Source organism: Bufo bufo, chromosome 9 (genome assembly GCF_905171765.1).
Source record: "Bufo bufo chromosome 9, aBufBuf1.1, whole genome shotgun sequence".
In the NCBI taxonomy this organism is placed as follows: domain Eukaryota; kingdom Metazoa; phylum Chordata; class Amphibia; order Anura; family Bufonidae; genus Bufo; species Bufo bufo.
Genome location: NC_053397.1, coordinates 225901940 through 225918780, shown reverse-complemented (window position 1 = coordinate 225918780; position 16841 = coordinate 225901940). Strand labels below are relative to the sequence as shown.

The 16841-nt window shown below is 43.2% G+C and overlaps 1 protein-coding gene across 1 annotated transcript in view; it reads right to left on the bottom strand.

Moving 5' to 3' along the window:
* The window catches only part of CCDC17 (coiled-coil domain containing 17), a 74444-nt gene that overhangs the window by 26830 nt on the left and 30773 nt on the right, over positions 1-16841 (bottom strand). The window contains exons 16-23 of the mRNA XM_040408164.1: positions 13958-14050; positions 13124-13319; positions 2229-2332; positions 1696-1836; positions 1390-1544; positions 1111-1231; positions 918-1034; positions 101-198 (exon numbers count right to left, since the gene is read on the bottom strand). Coding sequence (XP_040264098.1) covers positions 101-198; positions 918-1034; positions 1111-1231; positions 1390-1544; positions 1696-1836; positions 2229-2332; positions 13124-13319; positions 13958-14050 — 1025 coding nt within the window. The remainder of the gene's footprint in view (positions 1-100; positions 199-917; positions 1035-1110; positions 1232-1389; positions 1545-1695; positions 1837-2228; positions 2333-13123; positions 13320-13957; positions 14051-16841) is intronic.

The following is a 16841-nucleotide window of genomic DNA, read 5'->3' as shown; positions in this document are numbered from 1 at the left end:
TATTGCTCCCTGTTATCAGCCATTTCAGGGGAGAGGATGAGTATAATGTGATTCAACCCCATAGACCTGATGTCTGAAGTATAACTCCCATCATTCTCACCGTCCTGATGATGTCAGTGAATCCACAGAAAACGCCTGGTCGGTAGGCGGGGGGCGGTGGTAGATGCGGATCTGGTGCGCCCCTTCATTTAATGCGATCTGGAAGAAATGTGAACATCAGGATAGACAGTGAACGGAGCCAGAGACCGGTCCTGCCCAATCACAGCTGATGGGTTTGTTACAATGTATCAGTGAGCAGCAGCACCGATCTCCTCTCCTGGCTGACAGTTCTTACTTAAGCTGTTACACTGTAACAAACCCACCATCCGTGAGGAGCAGGAGTTGGTCATGACATTTTCAGCCTCAGGATATAAACAACAAATGCAGAAACCTTGAGAAGGATCAGGCCTTGTACAGCATTATAGAGCAGTGATATCACGGCACGGCCTTATTAGCCCTGGACTGCATATATCACCTAGTGTGTACTAAGCAATGATATCATAATCTGAAAAATAATAGTACTATACTGTGCTAACATAATGCTACCATATAACAGAGTCATACTGTGCACACTTAATGCTGCTATAGAGCGACCACATAATACTGTGATACTGTAAACACTGTGCCCATATAACGCTAACATACAGTGAACACATAACAGTCATACTGGACCCACATAATACTGCCATACAGTGAAGACATAATAGAGTCATACCGGACCCATACAATGCCAAATATCAATGGCCAAAACATAAAGCTATTCTGTGCCTAATACTGCCATACAGCGGCCCCATGGTATATGTTTAGTGTAGCAGGCACAGGGTGATGGAGACCTTGGTGTAATTGCCCCGTGTGCTGACACAGCCCTGATCTCTCACCTGAACGTCTCCAGATTCGGATTTTGGGGCTATAAGGGTTCCAGACTCTACAAAGAGATTAATCGCTGCCCAACCGATCAAAGCCAGATCCCTGGTGAAGCGATCTATGGTATAAACCTGCCGAATATTAATATAAATTGTCAGGTGACATCACAGAGAGTCCCATAGACAGAATGCACCCCCCGTCTGCTACCTTCAGCAGCAGGGTGGCGGTAGGCGAGATGTTTGGAGAGATGATCTCTACTGAGTAATTATAGGACGGTTGGAAGATGTCGCTGCTTAAGTCGATCCCGGTGCAGATATCTGGCCCAATCCTGGAAGAAATCTCATCATGATACAAAGTAACATCCGATGGAAAACATAAGAAATGTGATACAATGTGATATGAGTGAGGGCCCCTCAGGGGAGGGGCCGATCACCTGTCTACACGAGGGTCTGGTGGTCCTCACACAGTCCTGAGGAACCCACTTACTGGTCATAGTTCTTGTCAAATACCCTCCCAGTGACCCAAGTGACCGTCACGGCATCAGGCAGGAACCGCGCACCGTCAATGAAGAGCCCGATGATGTCATCAGACTGGAAAGACTCTGCAGGGGGGGTCCTCCGGGAATGAGGAATGTATACACCCTATATGAGAGACAGTATCATACCTTGTAAATAACGTCACAGGACCAGGGGCGGACTGGGAACTTAAAGTGGCCCCCTGTCTCTGACTGGAGACTAAACCCCAGGAGCTTACAGTCTATCAGGGGAGATATAAGAGGACGAGTGCTGTCACCTCTGGGAGAACTCCGCAATTGCTGTCTGTGACTGGAGACTCCACAGGAAAAGGAAAATCCGGTCGCATTTTGCTGAACATGCAGAACCGTAACCTGGCGCCACCGTACGGCTCAAACGTCTCCACGTAGCTGTCCGGCCGCTGAGGAGGAAGAAGATGACGTCACAGAGAGATGGAGGGAGGAGCCTGACAACCACAGGCGCTGAATGATGTTCATAAGGTGGAGGACTGAGAGCTGTGATCAGTGGCTCCAGGTTAACTGCAGGGTCTACTGGAGTCTGAGGTCGTCTGAAATCCACCCCCTCACCACAGAGGCAGTGGTGTCACTCCACATGCTTTACAGTGCAGCACTGCTCCATGAGAACACTAGTACAATGAATGGACATGAGCACAGATTTTGCATCAGGTAGTGATCCGGGCTGCACTGCGGGGCCCGGACCCTCTGATTCACTAAATGCTCCTACACTGCATTTCAGGAGATGTGGGTGACGGAGCACCCAATGTGCGCCCTACCTGACAACCATGAGACTCACAATGGCACAAAGCTCGAGCACCGGGGGGGCCGGACGGTGATACAGGGGGAGCTCATGAATTCCCGTGTTCCACTCAATGTGGCGGCTCCCAGGATCGGTAGAACCTGCGGATGATGAGAGTCCAAACACAAGTCAGCAAACCAAAAATGATTGTCTCCTGCTGTATCCAAACCTATCCTGTGTGATACTGTCTGCTGAGCTGTGTATCTAATCCTATCCTGTGTGATACTGTCTGCTGAGCTGTGTATCTAATCCTATCCTGTGTGATACTGTCTGCTGAGCTGTGTATCTAATCCTATCCTGTGTGATACTGTCTGCTAAGCTGTGTATCTAATCCTGTCCTGTGTGATACTGTCTGCTGAGCTGTGTTTCTAATCCTGTCCTGTGTGATACTGTCTGCTGATCTGTGTATCTAATCCTATCCTGTGTGATACTGTCTGCTGAGCTGTGTATCTAATCCTATCCTGTGTGATACTGTCTGCTGAGCTGTGTATCTAATCCTATCCTGTGTGATACTGTCTGCTGAGCTGTGTATCTAATCCTGTCCTGTGTGATACTGTCTGCTGAGCTATGTATCTAATCCTATCCTGTGTGATACTATATGCTGAGCTGTGTATCTAATCCTATCATGTGTGATACTGTCTGCTGAGCTGTGTATCTAATCCTATCCTGTGTGATACTGTCTGCTGAGCTGTGTATCTAATCCTATCCTGTGTGATACTGTCTGCTGAGCTGTGTATCTAATCCTATCCTGTGTGATACTGTCTGCTGAGCTGTGTATCTAATCCTATCCTGTGTGATACTGTCTGCTGAGCTGTGTATCTAATCCTATCCTGTGTGATACTGTCTGCTGAGCTGTGTATCTAATCCTATCCTGTGTGATACTGTCTGCTGAGCTGTGTATCTAATCCTATCCTGTGTGATACTGTCTGCTGAGCTGTGTATCTAATCCTATCCTGTGTGATACTGTCTGCTGAGCTGTGTATCTAATCCTATCCTGTGTGATACTGTCTGCTGAGCTGTGTATCTAATCCTATCCTGTGTGATACTATATGCTGAGCTGTGTATCTAATCCTATCATGTGTGATACTGTCTGCTGAGCTGTGTATCTAATCCTATCCTGTGTGATACTGTCTGCTGAGCTGTGTATCTAATCCTGTCATGTGATACTGTCTGCTGAGCTGTGTATCTAATCCTATTATGCGTGATACTGTCTGCTGAGCTGTGTATCTAATCCTATCCTGTGTGATACTGTCTGCTGAGCTGTGTATCTAATCCTGTGTGATACTGTCTGCTGAGCTGTGTATCTAATCCTATCCTGTGTGATACTGTCTGCTAAGCTGTGTATCTAATCCTATCCTGTGTGATACTGTCTGCTGAGCTGTGTATCTAATCCTATGTGATACTGTCTGCTGAGCTGTGTATCTAATCCTATCCTGTGTGATACTGTCTGCTGAGCTGTGTATCTAATCCTATCCTGTGTGATAATGCCTGCTGAGCTGTGTATCTAATCCTATCCTGTGTGATACTGTCTGCTGAGCTGTGTATCTAATCCTATCCTGTGTGATACTGTCTGCTGAGCTGTGTATCTAATCCTGTACTGTGCGATACTGTCTGCTGAGCTGTGTATCTAATCCTATCCTGTGTGATACTGTCTGCTGAGCTATGTATCTAATCCTATCCTGTGTGATACTGTCTGCTGAGCTGTGTATCTAATCCCATCCTGTGTGATACTGTCTGCTGAGCTGTGTATCTAAGCCTATCCTGTGTGATACTATCTGCTGAGCTGTGTATCTAATCCTATCCTGTGTGATACTGTCTGCTGAGCTGTGTATCTAATCCTATCCTGTGTGATACTGTCTGCTGAGCTATGTATCTAATCCTATCCTGTGTGATACTGTCTGCTGAGCTGTGTATCTAATCCTATCCTGTGTGATACTGTCTGCTGAGCTGTGTATCTAATCCTGTGCTGTGTGATACTGTCTGCTGAGCTATGTATCTAATCCTATCCTGTGTGATACTGTCTGCTGAGCTGTGTATCTAATCCTATCCTGTGTGATACTGTCTGCTGAGCTGTGTATCTAATCCTATCCTGTGTGATACTGTCTGCTGAGCTGTGTATCTAATCCTGTACTGTGCGATACTGCCTGCTGAGCTGTGTATCTAATCCTATCCTGTGTGATACTGTCTGCTGAGCTGTGTATCTAATCCTATCCTGTGTGATACCGTCTGCTGAGCTGTGTATCTAATCCTATCATGTGTGATACTGTCTGCTGAGCTGTGTATCTAATCCTCTCCTGTGTGATACTGTCTGCTGAGCTGTGTATCTAATCCTGTCCTGTGTGATACTGTCTGCAGAGCTGTGTATCTAATCCTATCCTGTGTGATACTGTCTGCTGAGCTGTGTATCTAATCGTATGTTGTGTGATACTGTCTGCTGAGCTGTGTATCTAATCCTATCCTGTGTGATACTGCCTGCTGAGCTGTGTATCTAATCCTATCCTGTGTGATACTGCCTGCTGAGCTGTGTATCTAATCCTATCCTGTGTGATACTGCCTGCTGAGCTGTGTATCTAATCCTATCCTGTGTGATACTGTCTGCTGAGCTGTGTATCTAATCCTGTCCTGTGTGATACCGTCTGCTGAGCTGTGTATCTAATCCTCTCCTGTGTGATACTGTCTGCTGAGCTGTGTATCTAATCCTATCCTGTGTGATACTGTCTGCTGAGCTGTGTATCTAATCCTATCCTGTGTGATACTGTCTGCTGAGCTGTGTATCTAATCCTATCCTGTGTCATACTGTCTGCTGAGCTGTGTATCTAATCCTATCCTGTGTGATACTGTCTGCTGAGCTGTGTATCTAATCCTATCCTGTGTGATACTGCCTGCTGAGCTGTGTATCTAATCCTATCCTGTGTGATACTGCCTGCTGAGCTGTGTATCTAATCCTATCCTGTGTGATACTGCCTGCTGAGCTGTGTATCTAATCCTATCCTGTGTGATACTGTCTGCTGAGCTGTGTATCTAATCCTATCCTGTGTGATACTGTCTGCTGAGCTGTGTATCTAATCCTATCATGTGTGATACTGTCTGCTAAGCTGTGTATCTAATCCTGTAATGTGTGATACTGCCTGCTGAGCTGTGTATCCAATCCTATCCTGTGTGATACTGTCTGCTGAGCTGTGTATCTAATCCTGTGTGATACAGTCTGCTGAGCTGTGTATCTAATCCTATCCTGTGCGATACTGTCTCCTGAGCTTTGTATCTAATCCTATCCTGTGTGATACTGTCTGCTGAGCTGTGTATCTAATCCTACGCTGTGTGATACTGCCTGCTGAGATGTGTATCTAATCCTATCCTGTGTGATACTGTCTGCTGAGCTGTGTATCTAATCCTATCCTGTGTGATACTGTCTGCTGAGCTGTGTATCTAATCCTATCCTGTGTGATACGGCCTGCTGAGCTGTGTATCTAATCCTATCCTGTGTGATACTGTCTGCTGAGCTGTGTATCTAATCCTCTCCTGTGTGATACTGTCTGCTGAGCTGTGTATCTAATCCTATCCTGTGTGATACTGTCTGCTGAGCTGTGTATCTAATCCTACGCTGTGTGATACTGCCTGCTGAGATGTGTATCTAATCCTATCCTGTGTGATACTGTCTGCTGAGCTGTGTATCTAATCCTATCCTGTGTGATACTGTCTGCTGAGCTGTGTATCTAATCCTATCCTGTGTGATACGGCCTGCTGAGCTGTGTATCTAATCCTATCCTGTGTGATACTGTCTGCTGAGCTGTGTATCTAATCCTATCCTGTGTGATACAGTCTGCTGAGCTGTGTATCTAATCCTATCCTGTGTGATACTGTCTGCTGAGCTGTGTATCTAATCCTATCCTGTGTGATACTGTCTGCTGAGCTGTGTATCTAATCCTATCATGTGTGATACTGTCTGCTGAGCTGTGTATCTAATCCTATCCTGTATGATACTGTCTGCTGAGCTGTGTGTCTAATCCTATCCTGTGTGATACTGTCTGCTGAGCTGTGTATCTAATCCTATCCTGTGTGATACTGTCTGCTGAGCTGTGTATCTAATCCTATCCTGTGTGATACTGTCTGCTGAGCTGTGTATCTAATCCTATCCTGTGTGATACTGTCTGCTGAGCTGTGTATCTAATCCTATCATGTGTGATACTGTCTGCTAAGCTGTGTATCTAATCCTATCCTGTGTGATACTGTCTGCTGAGCTGTGTATCTAATCCTATTCTATGTGATACTGTCTGCTGAGCTGTGTATCTAATCCTATCCTGTGTGATACTGTCTCCTGAGCTGTGTATCTAATCCTGTGATACTGTCTGCTCAGCCCTGTATCTAATCCTGCCCTGTGTGATACTGTCTGCTGAGCTGTGTATCTAATCCTGTAATGTGTGATACTGCCTGCTGAGCTGTGTATCCAATCCTATCCTGTGTGATACTGTCTGCTGAGCTGTGTATCTAATCCTGTGTGATACTGTCTGCTGAGCTGTGTATCTAATCCTATCCTGTGTGATACAGTCTGCTGAGCTGTGTATCTAATCCTATCCTGTGTGATACTGTCTGCTGAGCTGTGTATCTAATCCTGTACTGTGTGATACTGTCTGCTGAGCTGTGTATCTAATCCTATCCTGTGTGATACTGTCTGCTGAGCTGTGTATCTAATCCTATCCTGTATGATACTGTCTGCTGAGCTGTGTATCTAATCCTATTATGTGTGATACAGTCTGCTGAGCTGTGTATCTAATCCTATCCTGTGTGATACAGTCTGCTGAGCTGTGTATCTAATCCTGTACTGTGTGATACTGTCTGCTGAGCTGTGTGTCTAATCCTGTCATATGTGATACTGTCTGCTGAGCTGTGTATCTAATCCTATCCTGTGTGATACTGTCTGCTGAGCTGTGTATCTAATCCTATCCTGTGTGATACTGTCTGCTGAGCTGTGTATCTAATCCTATCCTGTATGATACTGTCTGCTGAGCTGTGTGTCTAATCCTATCCTGTGTGATACTGTCTGCTGAGCTGTGTATCTAATCCTATCCTGTGTGATACTGTCTGCTGAGCTGTGTATCTAATCCTATCCTGTGTGATACTGTCTGCTGAGCTGTGTATCTAATCCTATCCTGTGTGATACTGTCTGCTGAGCTGTGTATCTAATCCTATCATGTGTGATACTGTCTGCTAAGCTGTGTATCTAATCCTGTCCTGTGTGATACTGTCTGCTGAGCTGTGTATCTAATCCTATTCTATGTGATACTGTCTGCTGAGCTGTGTATCTAATCCTATCCTGTGTGATACTGTCTCCTGAGCTGTGTATCTAATCCTGTGATACTGTCTGCTCAGCCCTGTATCTAATCCTGCCCTGTGTGATACTGTCTGCTGAGCTGTGTATCTAATCCTGTAATGTGTGATACTGCCTGCTGAGCTGTGTATCTAATCCTATCCTGTGTGATACTGTCTGCTGAGCTGTGTATCTAATCCTGTGTGATACAGTCTGCTGAGCTGTGTATCTAATCCTATCCTGTGTGATACAGTCTGCTGAGCTGTGTATCTAATCCTATCCTGTGTGATACTGTCTGCTGAGCTGTGTATCTAATCCTGTACTGTGTGATACTGTCTGCTGAGCTGTGTATCTAATCCTATCCTGTGTGATACTGTCTGCTGAGCTGTGTATCTAATCCTATCCTGTATGATACTGTCTGCTGAGCTGTGTATCTAATCCTATTCTGTGTGATACAGTCTGCTGAGCTGTGTATCTAATCCTATCCTGTGTGATACAGTCTGCTGAGCTGTGTATCTAATCCTGTACTGTGTGATACTGTCTGCTGAGCTGTGTGTCTAATCCTGTCATATGTGATACTGTCTGCTGAGCTGTGTATCTAATCCTGTAATGTGTGATACTGCCTGCTGAGCTGTGTATCCAATCCTATCCTGTGTGATACTGTCTGCTGAGCTGTGTATCTAATCCTGTGTGATACAGTCTGCTGAGCTGTGTATCTAATCCTATCCTGTGTGATACAGTCTGCTGAGCTGTGTATCTAATCCTATCCTGTGTGATACTGTCTGCTGAGCTGTGTATCTAATCCTGTACTGTGTGATACTGTCTGCTGAGCTGTGTATCTAATCCTATCCTGTGTGATACTGTCTGCTGAGCTGTGTATCTAATCCTATCCTGTATGATACTGTCTGCTGAGCTGTGTATCTAATCCTATTATGTGTGATACAGTCTGCTGAGCTGTGTATCTAATCCTATCCTGTGTGATACAGTCTGCTGAGCTGTGTATCTAATCCTGTACTGTGTGATACTGTCTGCTGAGCTGTGTGTCTAATCCTGTCATATGTGATACTGTCTGCTGAGCTGTGTATCTAATCCTATCCTGTATGATACTGTCTGCTGAGCTGTGTATCTAATCCTATCCTGTGTGATACTGTCTGCTGAGCTGTGTATCTAATCCTATCCTGTGTGATACAGTCTGCTGAGCTGTGTATCTAATCCTATCCTGTGTGATACTGTCTGCTGAGCTGTGTATCTAATCCTATCCTGTGTGATACTGTCTGCTGAGCTGTGTATCTAATCCTATCATGTGTGATACTGTCTGCTGAGCTGTGTATCTAATCCTATCCTGTATGATACTGTCTGCTGAGCTGTGTGTCTAATCCTATCCTGTGTGATACTGTCTGCTGAGCTGTGTATCTAATCCTATCCTGTGTGATACTGTCTGCTGAGCTGTGTATCTAATCCTATCCTGTGTGATACTGTCTGCTGAGCTGTGTATCTAATCCTATCCTGTGTGATACTGTCTGCTGAGCTGTGTATCTAATCCTATCATGTGTGATACTGTCTGCTAAGCTGTGTATCTAATCCTGTCCTGTGTGATACTGTCTGCTGAGCTGTGTATCTAATCCTATTCTATGTGATACTGTCTGCTGAGCTGTGTATCTAATCCTATCCTGTGTGATACTGTCTCCTGAGCTGTGTATCTAATCCTGTGATACTGTCTGCTCAGCCCTGTATCTAATCCTGCCCTGTGTGATACTGTCTGCTGAGCTGTGTATCTAATCCTGTAATGTGTGATACTGTCTGCTGAGCTGTGTATCTAATCCTATCCTGTGTGATACTGTCTGCTGAGCTGTGTATCTAATCCTGTGTGATACAGTCTGCTGAGCTGTGTATCTAATCCTATCCTGTGTGATACAGTCTGCTGAGCTGTGTATCTAATCCTATCCTGTGTGATACTGTCTGCTGAGCTGTGTATCTAATCCTGTACTGTGTGATACTGTCTGCTGAGCTGTGTATCTAATCCTATCCTGTGTGATACTGTCTGCTGAGCTGTGTATCTAATCCTATCCTGTGTGATACTGTCTGCTGAGCTGTGTATCTAATCCTATTATGTGTGATACAGTCTGCTGAGCTGTGTATCTAATCCTATCCTGTGTGATACAGTCTGCTGAGCTGTGTATCTAATCCTGTACTGTGTGATACTGTCTGCTGAGCTGTGTGTCTAATCCTGTCATATGTGATACTGTCTGCTGAGCTGTGTATCTAATCCTATCCTGTGTGATACTGTCTGCTGAGCTGTGTATCTAATCCTATCATGTGTGATACTGTCTGCTGAGCTGTGTATCTAATCCTATCCTGTATGATACTGTCTGCTGAGCTGTGTGTCTAATCCTATCCTGTGTGATACTGTCTGCTGAGCTGTGTATCTAATCCTATCCTGTGTGATACTGTCTGCTGAGCTGTGTATCTAATCCTATCCTGTGTGATACTGTCTGCTGAGCTGTGTATCTAATCCTATCCTGTGTGATACTGTCTGCTGAGCTGTGTATCTAATCCTATCATGTGTGATACTGTCTGCTAAGCTGTGTATCTAATCCTGTCCTGTGTGATACTGTCTGCTGAGCTGTGTATCTAATCCTATTCTATGTGATACTGTCTGCTGAGCTGTGTATCTAATCCTATCCTGTGTGATACTGTCTCCTGAGCTGTGTATCTAATCCTGTGATACTGTCTGCTCAGCCCTGTATCTAATCCTGCCCTGTGTGATACTGTCTGCTGAGCTGTGTATCTAATCCTGTAATGTGTGATACTGCCTGCTGAGCTGTGTATCCAATCCTATCCTGTGTGATACTGTCTGCTGAGCTGTGTATCTAATCCTGTGTGATACAGTCTGCTGAGCTGTGTATCTAATCCTATCCTGTGTGATACAGTCTGCTGAGCTGTGTATCTAATCCTATCCTGTGTGATACTGTCTGCTGAGCTGTGTATCTAATCCTGTACTGTGTGATACTGTCTGCTGAGCTGTGTATCTAATCCTATCCTGTGTGATACTGTCTGCTGAGCTGTGTATCTAATCCTATCCTGTATGATACTGTCTGCTGAGCTGTGTATCTAATCCTATTATGTGTGATACAGTCTGCTGAGCTGTGTATCTAATCCTATCCTGTGTGATACAGTCTGCTGAGCTGTGTATCTAATCCTGTACTGTGTGATACTGTCTGCTGAGCTGTGTGTCTAATCCTGTCATATGTGATACTGTCTGCTGAGCTGTGTATCTAATCCTGTAATGTGTGATACTGCCTGCTGAGCTGTGTATCCAATCCTATCCTGTGTGATACTGTCTGCTGAGCTGTGTATCTAATCCTGTGTGATACAGTCTGCTGAGCTGTGTATCTAATCCTATCCTGTGTGATACAGTCTGCTGAGCTGTGTATCTAATCCTATCCTGTGTGATACTGTCTGCTGAGCTGTGTATCTAATCCTGTACTGTGTGATACTGTCTGCTGAGCTGTGTATCTAATCCTATCCTGTGTGATACTGTCTGCTGAGCTGTGTATCTAATCCTATCCTGTGTGATACTGTCTGCTGAGCTGTGTATCTAATCCTATTATGTGTGATACAGTCTGCTGAGCTGTGTATCTAATCCTATCCTGTGTGATACAGTCTGCTGAGCTGTGTATCTAATCCTGTACTGTGTGATACTGTCTGCTGAGCTGTGTGTCTAATCCTGTCATATGTGATACTGTCTGCTGAGCTGTGTATCCTAGGCCTCTTTCACACTTGCGTTGTTGGGATCCGGCATGCACTTCCGTTGCCGGAGGTGCCTGCCGGATCCGTAACAACGCAAGTGTACTGAAAGCATTTGAAGACGGAACCGTCTTCCAAATGCTTTCAGTGTTACTATGGCACCCAGGACGCTATTAAAGTCCTGGTTGCCATAGTAGTAGCGGGGAGCGGGGGAGCGGTATACTTACAGTCCGTGCGGCTCCCCGGGCGCTCCAGAATGACGTCAGAGCGCCCCATGCGCATGGATGACGTGATCCATGTGATCACGTGATCCATGCGCTTGGGGCGCCCTGACGTCACTCTGGAGCGCCCGGGGAGCCGCACGGACGGTAAGTATGCTGCTCCCCCGCTCCCCGCTACACTTTACCATGGCTGTCAGGACTTTAGCGTCCCGGCAGCCATGGTAACCACTCTGAAAAAGCTAAATGTCGGGTCCGGCAATGCGCCGAAACGACGTTTAGCTTAAGGCCGGATCCGGATCAATGCCTTTCAATGGGCATTGATCCCGGATCCGGCCTTGCGGCAAGTCTTCAGGATTTTTGGCCGGAGCAAAAAGCGCAGCATGCTGCGGTATTTTCTCCGGCCAAAAAACGTTCCGTACCGGAACTGAAGACATCCTGATGCATCCTGAACGGATTACTCTCCATTCAGAATGCATTAGGATAATCCTGATCAGGATTCTTCCGGCATAGAGCCCCGACGACGGAACTCTATGCCGGAAGACAATAACGCAAGTGTGAAAGAGCCCTAATCCTCTCCTGTGTGATACAGTCTGCTGAGCTATGTATCTAATCCTATCACGTGTGATGCTGTCTGCTGAGCTGTGTATCTAATCCTGTCCTGTGTGATACTGTCTGCTGATCTGTGTATCTAATCCTATCCTGTGTGATACCGTCTGCTGAGCTGTGTATCTAATCCTATCCTGTGTGATACTGTCTGCTGAGCTGTGTATCTAATCCTATCTTGTGTGATACTGCCTGCTAAGATGTGTATCTAATCCTATCCAGTGTGATACCGCCTCCTGAGCTGTGTATCTAATCCTATCCTGTGTGATACAGTCTGCTGAGCTGTGTATCTAATCCTATCCTGTGTGATACTGTCTGCTGAGCTGTGTATCTAATCCTATCCTGTGTGATACTGTCTGCCGAGCTGTGTATCTAATCCTATCCTGTGTGATACTGCCTGCTGTGCCGTGTATCTAATCCTATCCTGTGTGATACCGTCTGCTGAGCTGTGTATCTAATCCTATCCAGTGTGATACCGTCTGCTGAGCTGTGTATCTAATCCAATCCTGTGTGATACTGTCTGCTGAGCTGTGTATCTAATCCTATCCTGTGTGATACTGCCTGCTGAGCTGTGTATCTAATCCTGCCCTGTGTGATACCATCTGCTGAGCTGTGTATCCAATCCTGCAATGTGTGATACTGTCTGCTGAGCTGTGTATCTAATCCTATCCTGTGTGGTACCGTCTGCTGAGCTGTGTATCTAATCCTATCCTGTGTGATACAGTCTGCTGTGCTGTGTATCTAATCCTATCCTGTGTGATACTGTCTGCTGAGCTGTGTATCTAATACTATCATGTGTGATACTATCTGCAGAGCCGTGTATCTAATCCTATCCTGTGTGATACTGTCTGCTGAGCTGTGTATCTAATCCTATCCTGTGTGATACTGTCTGCTGAGCTGTGTATCTAATCCTATCCTGTGCGATACTGTCTGCTGAGCTGTGTATCTAATCATTTCATGTGTGATTCTGTCTGCTGTATCTAATCCCATCATGTGTGATACTGCCCCATGTTCACCTGCTCCAGCATCCGGTGATTGCGGTCTGGTGAGTCTGACCACAGTCCAGGCCACGGCCCACTCCTCACTGGCCAGCAGGGGCTGCAGACTCTTGCGGTAGTGCCATGGAGCCCAGGCGGTGCTGCCCCCGGGCCAGTGGTAGAAGCGCAGCATCAGCAGCATATCCTCCTCTGGAGCGACCTTGTCGAATATCGCCTGAAAGTGCAGAATAACAGAAGTCGGAGTGCGGTGCTGAGGGGCAGTGTACAGCACTGACCACTAGGGGTGCTGCTCTCCTGTACAATATAGGAGAAACCATTGACCTCTGGATGCACATTCACCTCACTATAACCTCCAGAGATACCTCACTGGAATTTTACCTTTGCATATATTTATTTACAGAATTTTATGTATATTTTAATATAATTATATAATTTTTCTAAATGGCTTTAATTGAAAATGTTGCATTATGTGTCTTCTGCAGCCGGTCTGTATATACACTACATAGCAGCTGAGGAACGCCGTTAACAAGCAAGTCCGTCACATTGCCCAATGGCTCAGTCTCCAGCCCCTCTCTCTCTTCCCCTGACTGATCACTCAGGAGAGGGCACAGCAGTCTGCAGCTCCTATGTAGTGTATATACAGACATGCTGCAGAAGTCATGAAGCAAAACTTCAATCATATAATAAAAATAACTGATGCAAAGGTGTCCAAAACAATAAAAAGACCTGAGGTGGAGCAGCACTGCCGGGAGTCCAGGCACCGAGCCGCCCTAACACCGCGCCTCAATTATCAGCACAAAAATACAGAAGATGGAGAGTGAGAATGATCGGCGACTGTAACAAAAACTATACCTCCTGCTCCCCGAAGATGAAGCAGCTGCTCTGGACCGTAGAGCTGACAGCTGAAATAATACAGGACATCCCCATCCCCTGTGTGCGAATCACCTGCAGGAACAAGGGCCACTAATTAGTCAAGAGCAGTCCATATGCCCGTCCACAGGAGCAGTATTATAGCAGTTATATCCTTGTACATAGGAGGCAGTATTATAGTAGTTATATTCTTGTACATAGGAGGCAGTATTATAGTAGTTATATTCTTGTACATAGGAGCAGTATTATAGTAGTTATATTCTTGTACATAGGAGCAGTATTATAGTAGTTATATTCTTGTACATAGGAGGCAGTATTATAGTAGTTATATTCTTGTACATAGGAGACAGTATTATAGTAGTTATATTCTTGTACATAGGAGCAGTATTATAGTAGTTATATTCTTGTACATAGGAGCGGTATTATAGTAGTTATATTCTTGTACATAGGAGCAGTATTATAGTAGTTATATTCTTGTACATAGGAGCAGTATTATAGCAGTTATATTCTTGTACATAGGAGCAGTATTATAGTAGTTATATCCTTGTACATAGGAGCAGTATTATAGTAGTTATATTCTTGTACATAGGAGGCAGTATTATAGTAGTTATATTCTTGTACATAGGAGGCAGTATTATAGTAGTTATATTCTTGTACATAGGAGCAGTATTATAGTAGTTATATTCTTGTATATAGAAGGCAGTATTATAGTAGTTATATTCTTGTACATAGGAGCAGTATTATAGTAGTTATATTCTTGTACATAGAAGGCAGTATTATAGTAGTTATATTCTTGTACATAGGAGCAGTATTATAGTAGTTATATTCTTGTACATAGGAGGCAGTATTATAGTAGTTATATTCTTGTACATAGGAGCAGTATTATAGTAGTTATATTCTTGTACATAGGAGGCAGTATTATAGTAGTTATATTCTTGTACATAGGAGCAGTATTATAGTAGTTATATTCTTGTACATAGGAGGCAGTATTATAGTAGTTATATTCTTGTACATAGGAGCAGTATTATAGTAGTTATATTCTTGTACATAGAAGGCAGTATTATAGTAGTTATATTCTTGTACATAGGAGCAGTATTATAGTAGTTATATTCTTGTACATAGAAGGCAGTATTATAGTAGTTATATTCTTGTACATAGAAGGCAGTATTATAGTAGTTATATTCTTGTACATAGGAGGCAGTATTATAGTAGTTATATTCTTGTACATAGGAGCAGTATTATAGTAGTTATATTCCTGTACATAGGAGCAGTATTATAGTAGTTATATTCCTGTACATAGGAGCAGTATTATAGTAGTTATATTCTTGTACATAGGAGCAGTATTATAGTAGTTATATTCTTGTACATAGGAGCAGTATTATAGTAGTTATATTCTTGTACATAGGAGCAGTATTATAGTAGTTATATTCTTGTACATAGGAGCAGTATTATAGTAGTTATATTCTTGTACATAGGAGCAGTATTATAGTAGTTATATTCTTGTACATAGGAGGCAGTATTATAGTAGTTATATTCTTGTACATAGGAGCAGTATTATAGTAGTTATATTCTTGTATATAGAAGGCAGTATTATAGTAGTTATATTCTTGTACATAGGAGCAGTATTATAGTAGTTATATTCTTGTACATAGAAGGCAGTATTATAGTAGTTATATTCTTGTACATAGGAGCAGTATTATAGTAGTTATATTCTTGTACATAGGAGGCAGTATTATAGTAGTTATATTCTTGTACATAGGAGCAGTATTATAGTAGTTATATTCTTGTACATAGGAGGCAGTATTATAGTAGTTATATTCTTGTACATAGGAGCAGTATTATAGTAGTTATATTCTTGTACATAGGAGGCAGTATTATAGTAGTTATATTCTTGTACATAGGAGCAGTATTATAGTAGTTATATTCTTGTACATAGAAGGCAGTATTATAGTAGTTATATTCTTGTACATAGGAGCAGTATTATAGTAGTTATATTCTTGTACATAGAAGGCAGTATTATAGTAGTTATATTCTTGTACATAGAAGGCAGTATTATAGTAGTTATATTCTTGTACATAGGAGGCAGTATTATAGTAGTTATATTCTTGTACATAGGAGCAGTATTATAGTAGTTATATTCCTGTACATAGGAGCAGTATTATAGTAGTTATATTCCTGTACATAGGAGCAGTATTATAGTAGTTATATTCTTGTACATAGGAGCAGTATTATAGTAGTTATATTCTTGTACATAGGAGCAGTATTATAGTGGTTATATTCTTGTACATAGGAGCAGTATTATAGTGGTTATATTCTTGTACATAGGAGCAGTATTATAGCAGTTATATTCTTGTACATAGGAGCAGTATTATAGTAGTTATATTCTTGTACATAGGAGGCAGTATTATAGCAGTTATATTCTTGTACATAGGAGGCAGTATTATAGTAGTTATATTCTTGTACATAGGAGGCAGTATTATAGTAGTTATATTCTTGTACATAGGAGCAGTATTATAGTAGTTATATTCTTGTACATAGGAGGCAGTATTATAGTAGTTATATTCTTGTACATAGGAGCAGTATTATAGTAGTTATATTCTTGTACATAGGAGGCAGTATTATAGTAGTTATATTCTTGTACATAGGAGCAGCATTATAGTAGTTATATTCTTGTACATAGGAGCAGTATTATAGTAGTTATATTCTTGTACATAGGAGGCAGTATTATAGTAGTTATATTCTTGTACATAGGAGGCAGTATTATAGTAGTTATATTCTTGTACATAGGAGGCAGTATTATAGTAGGTATATTCTTGTACATAGGAGGCAGTATTATAGTAGTTATATTCTTGTACATAGGAGCAGT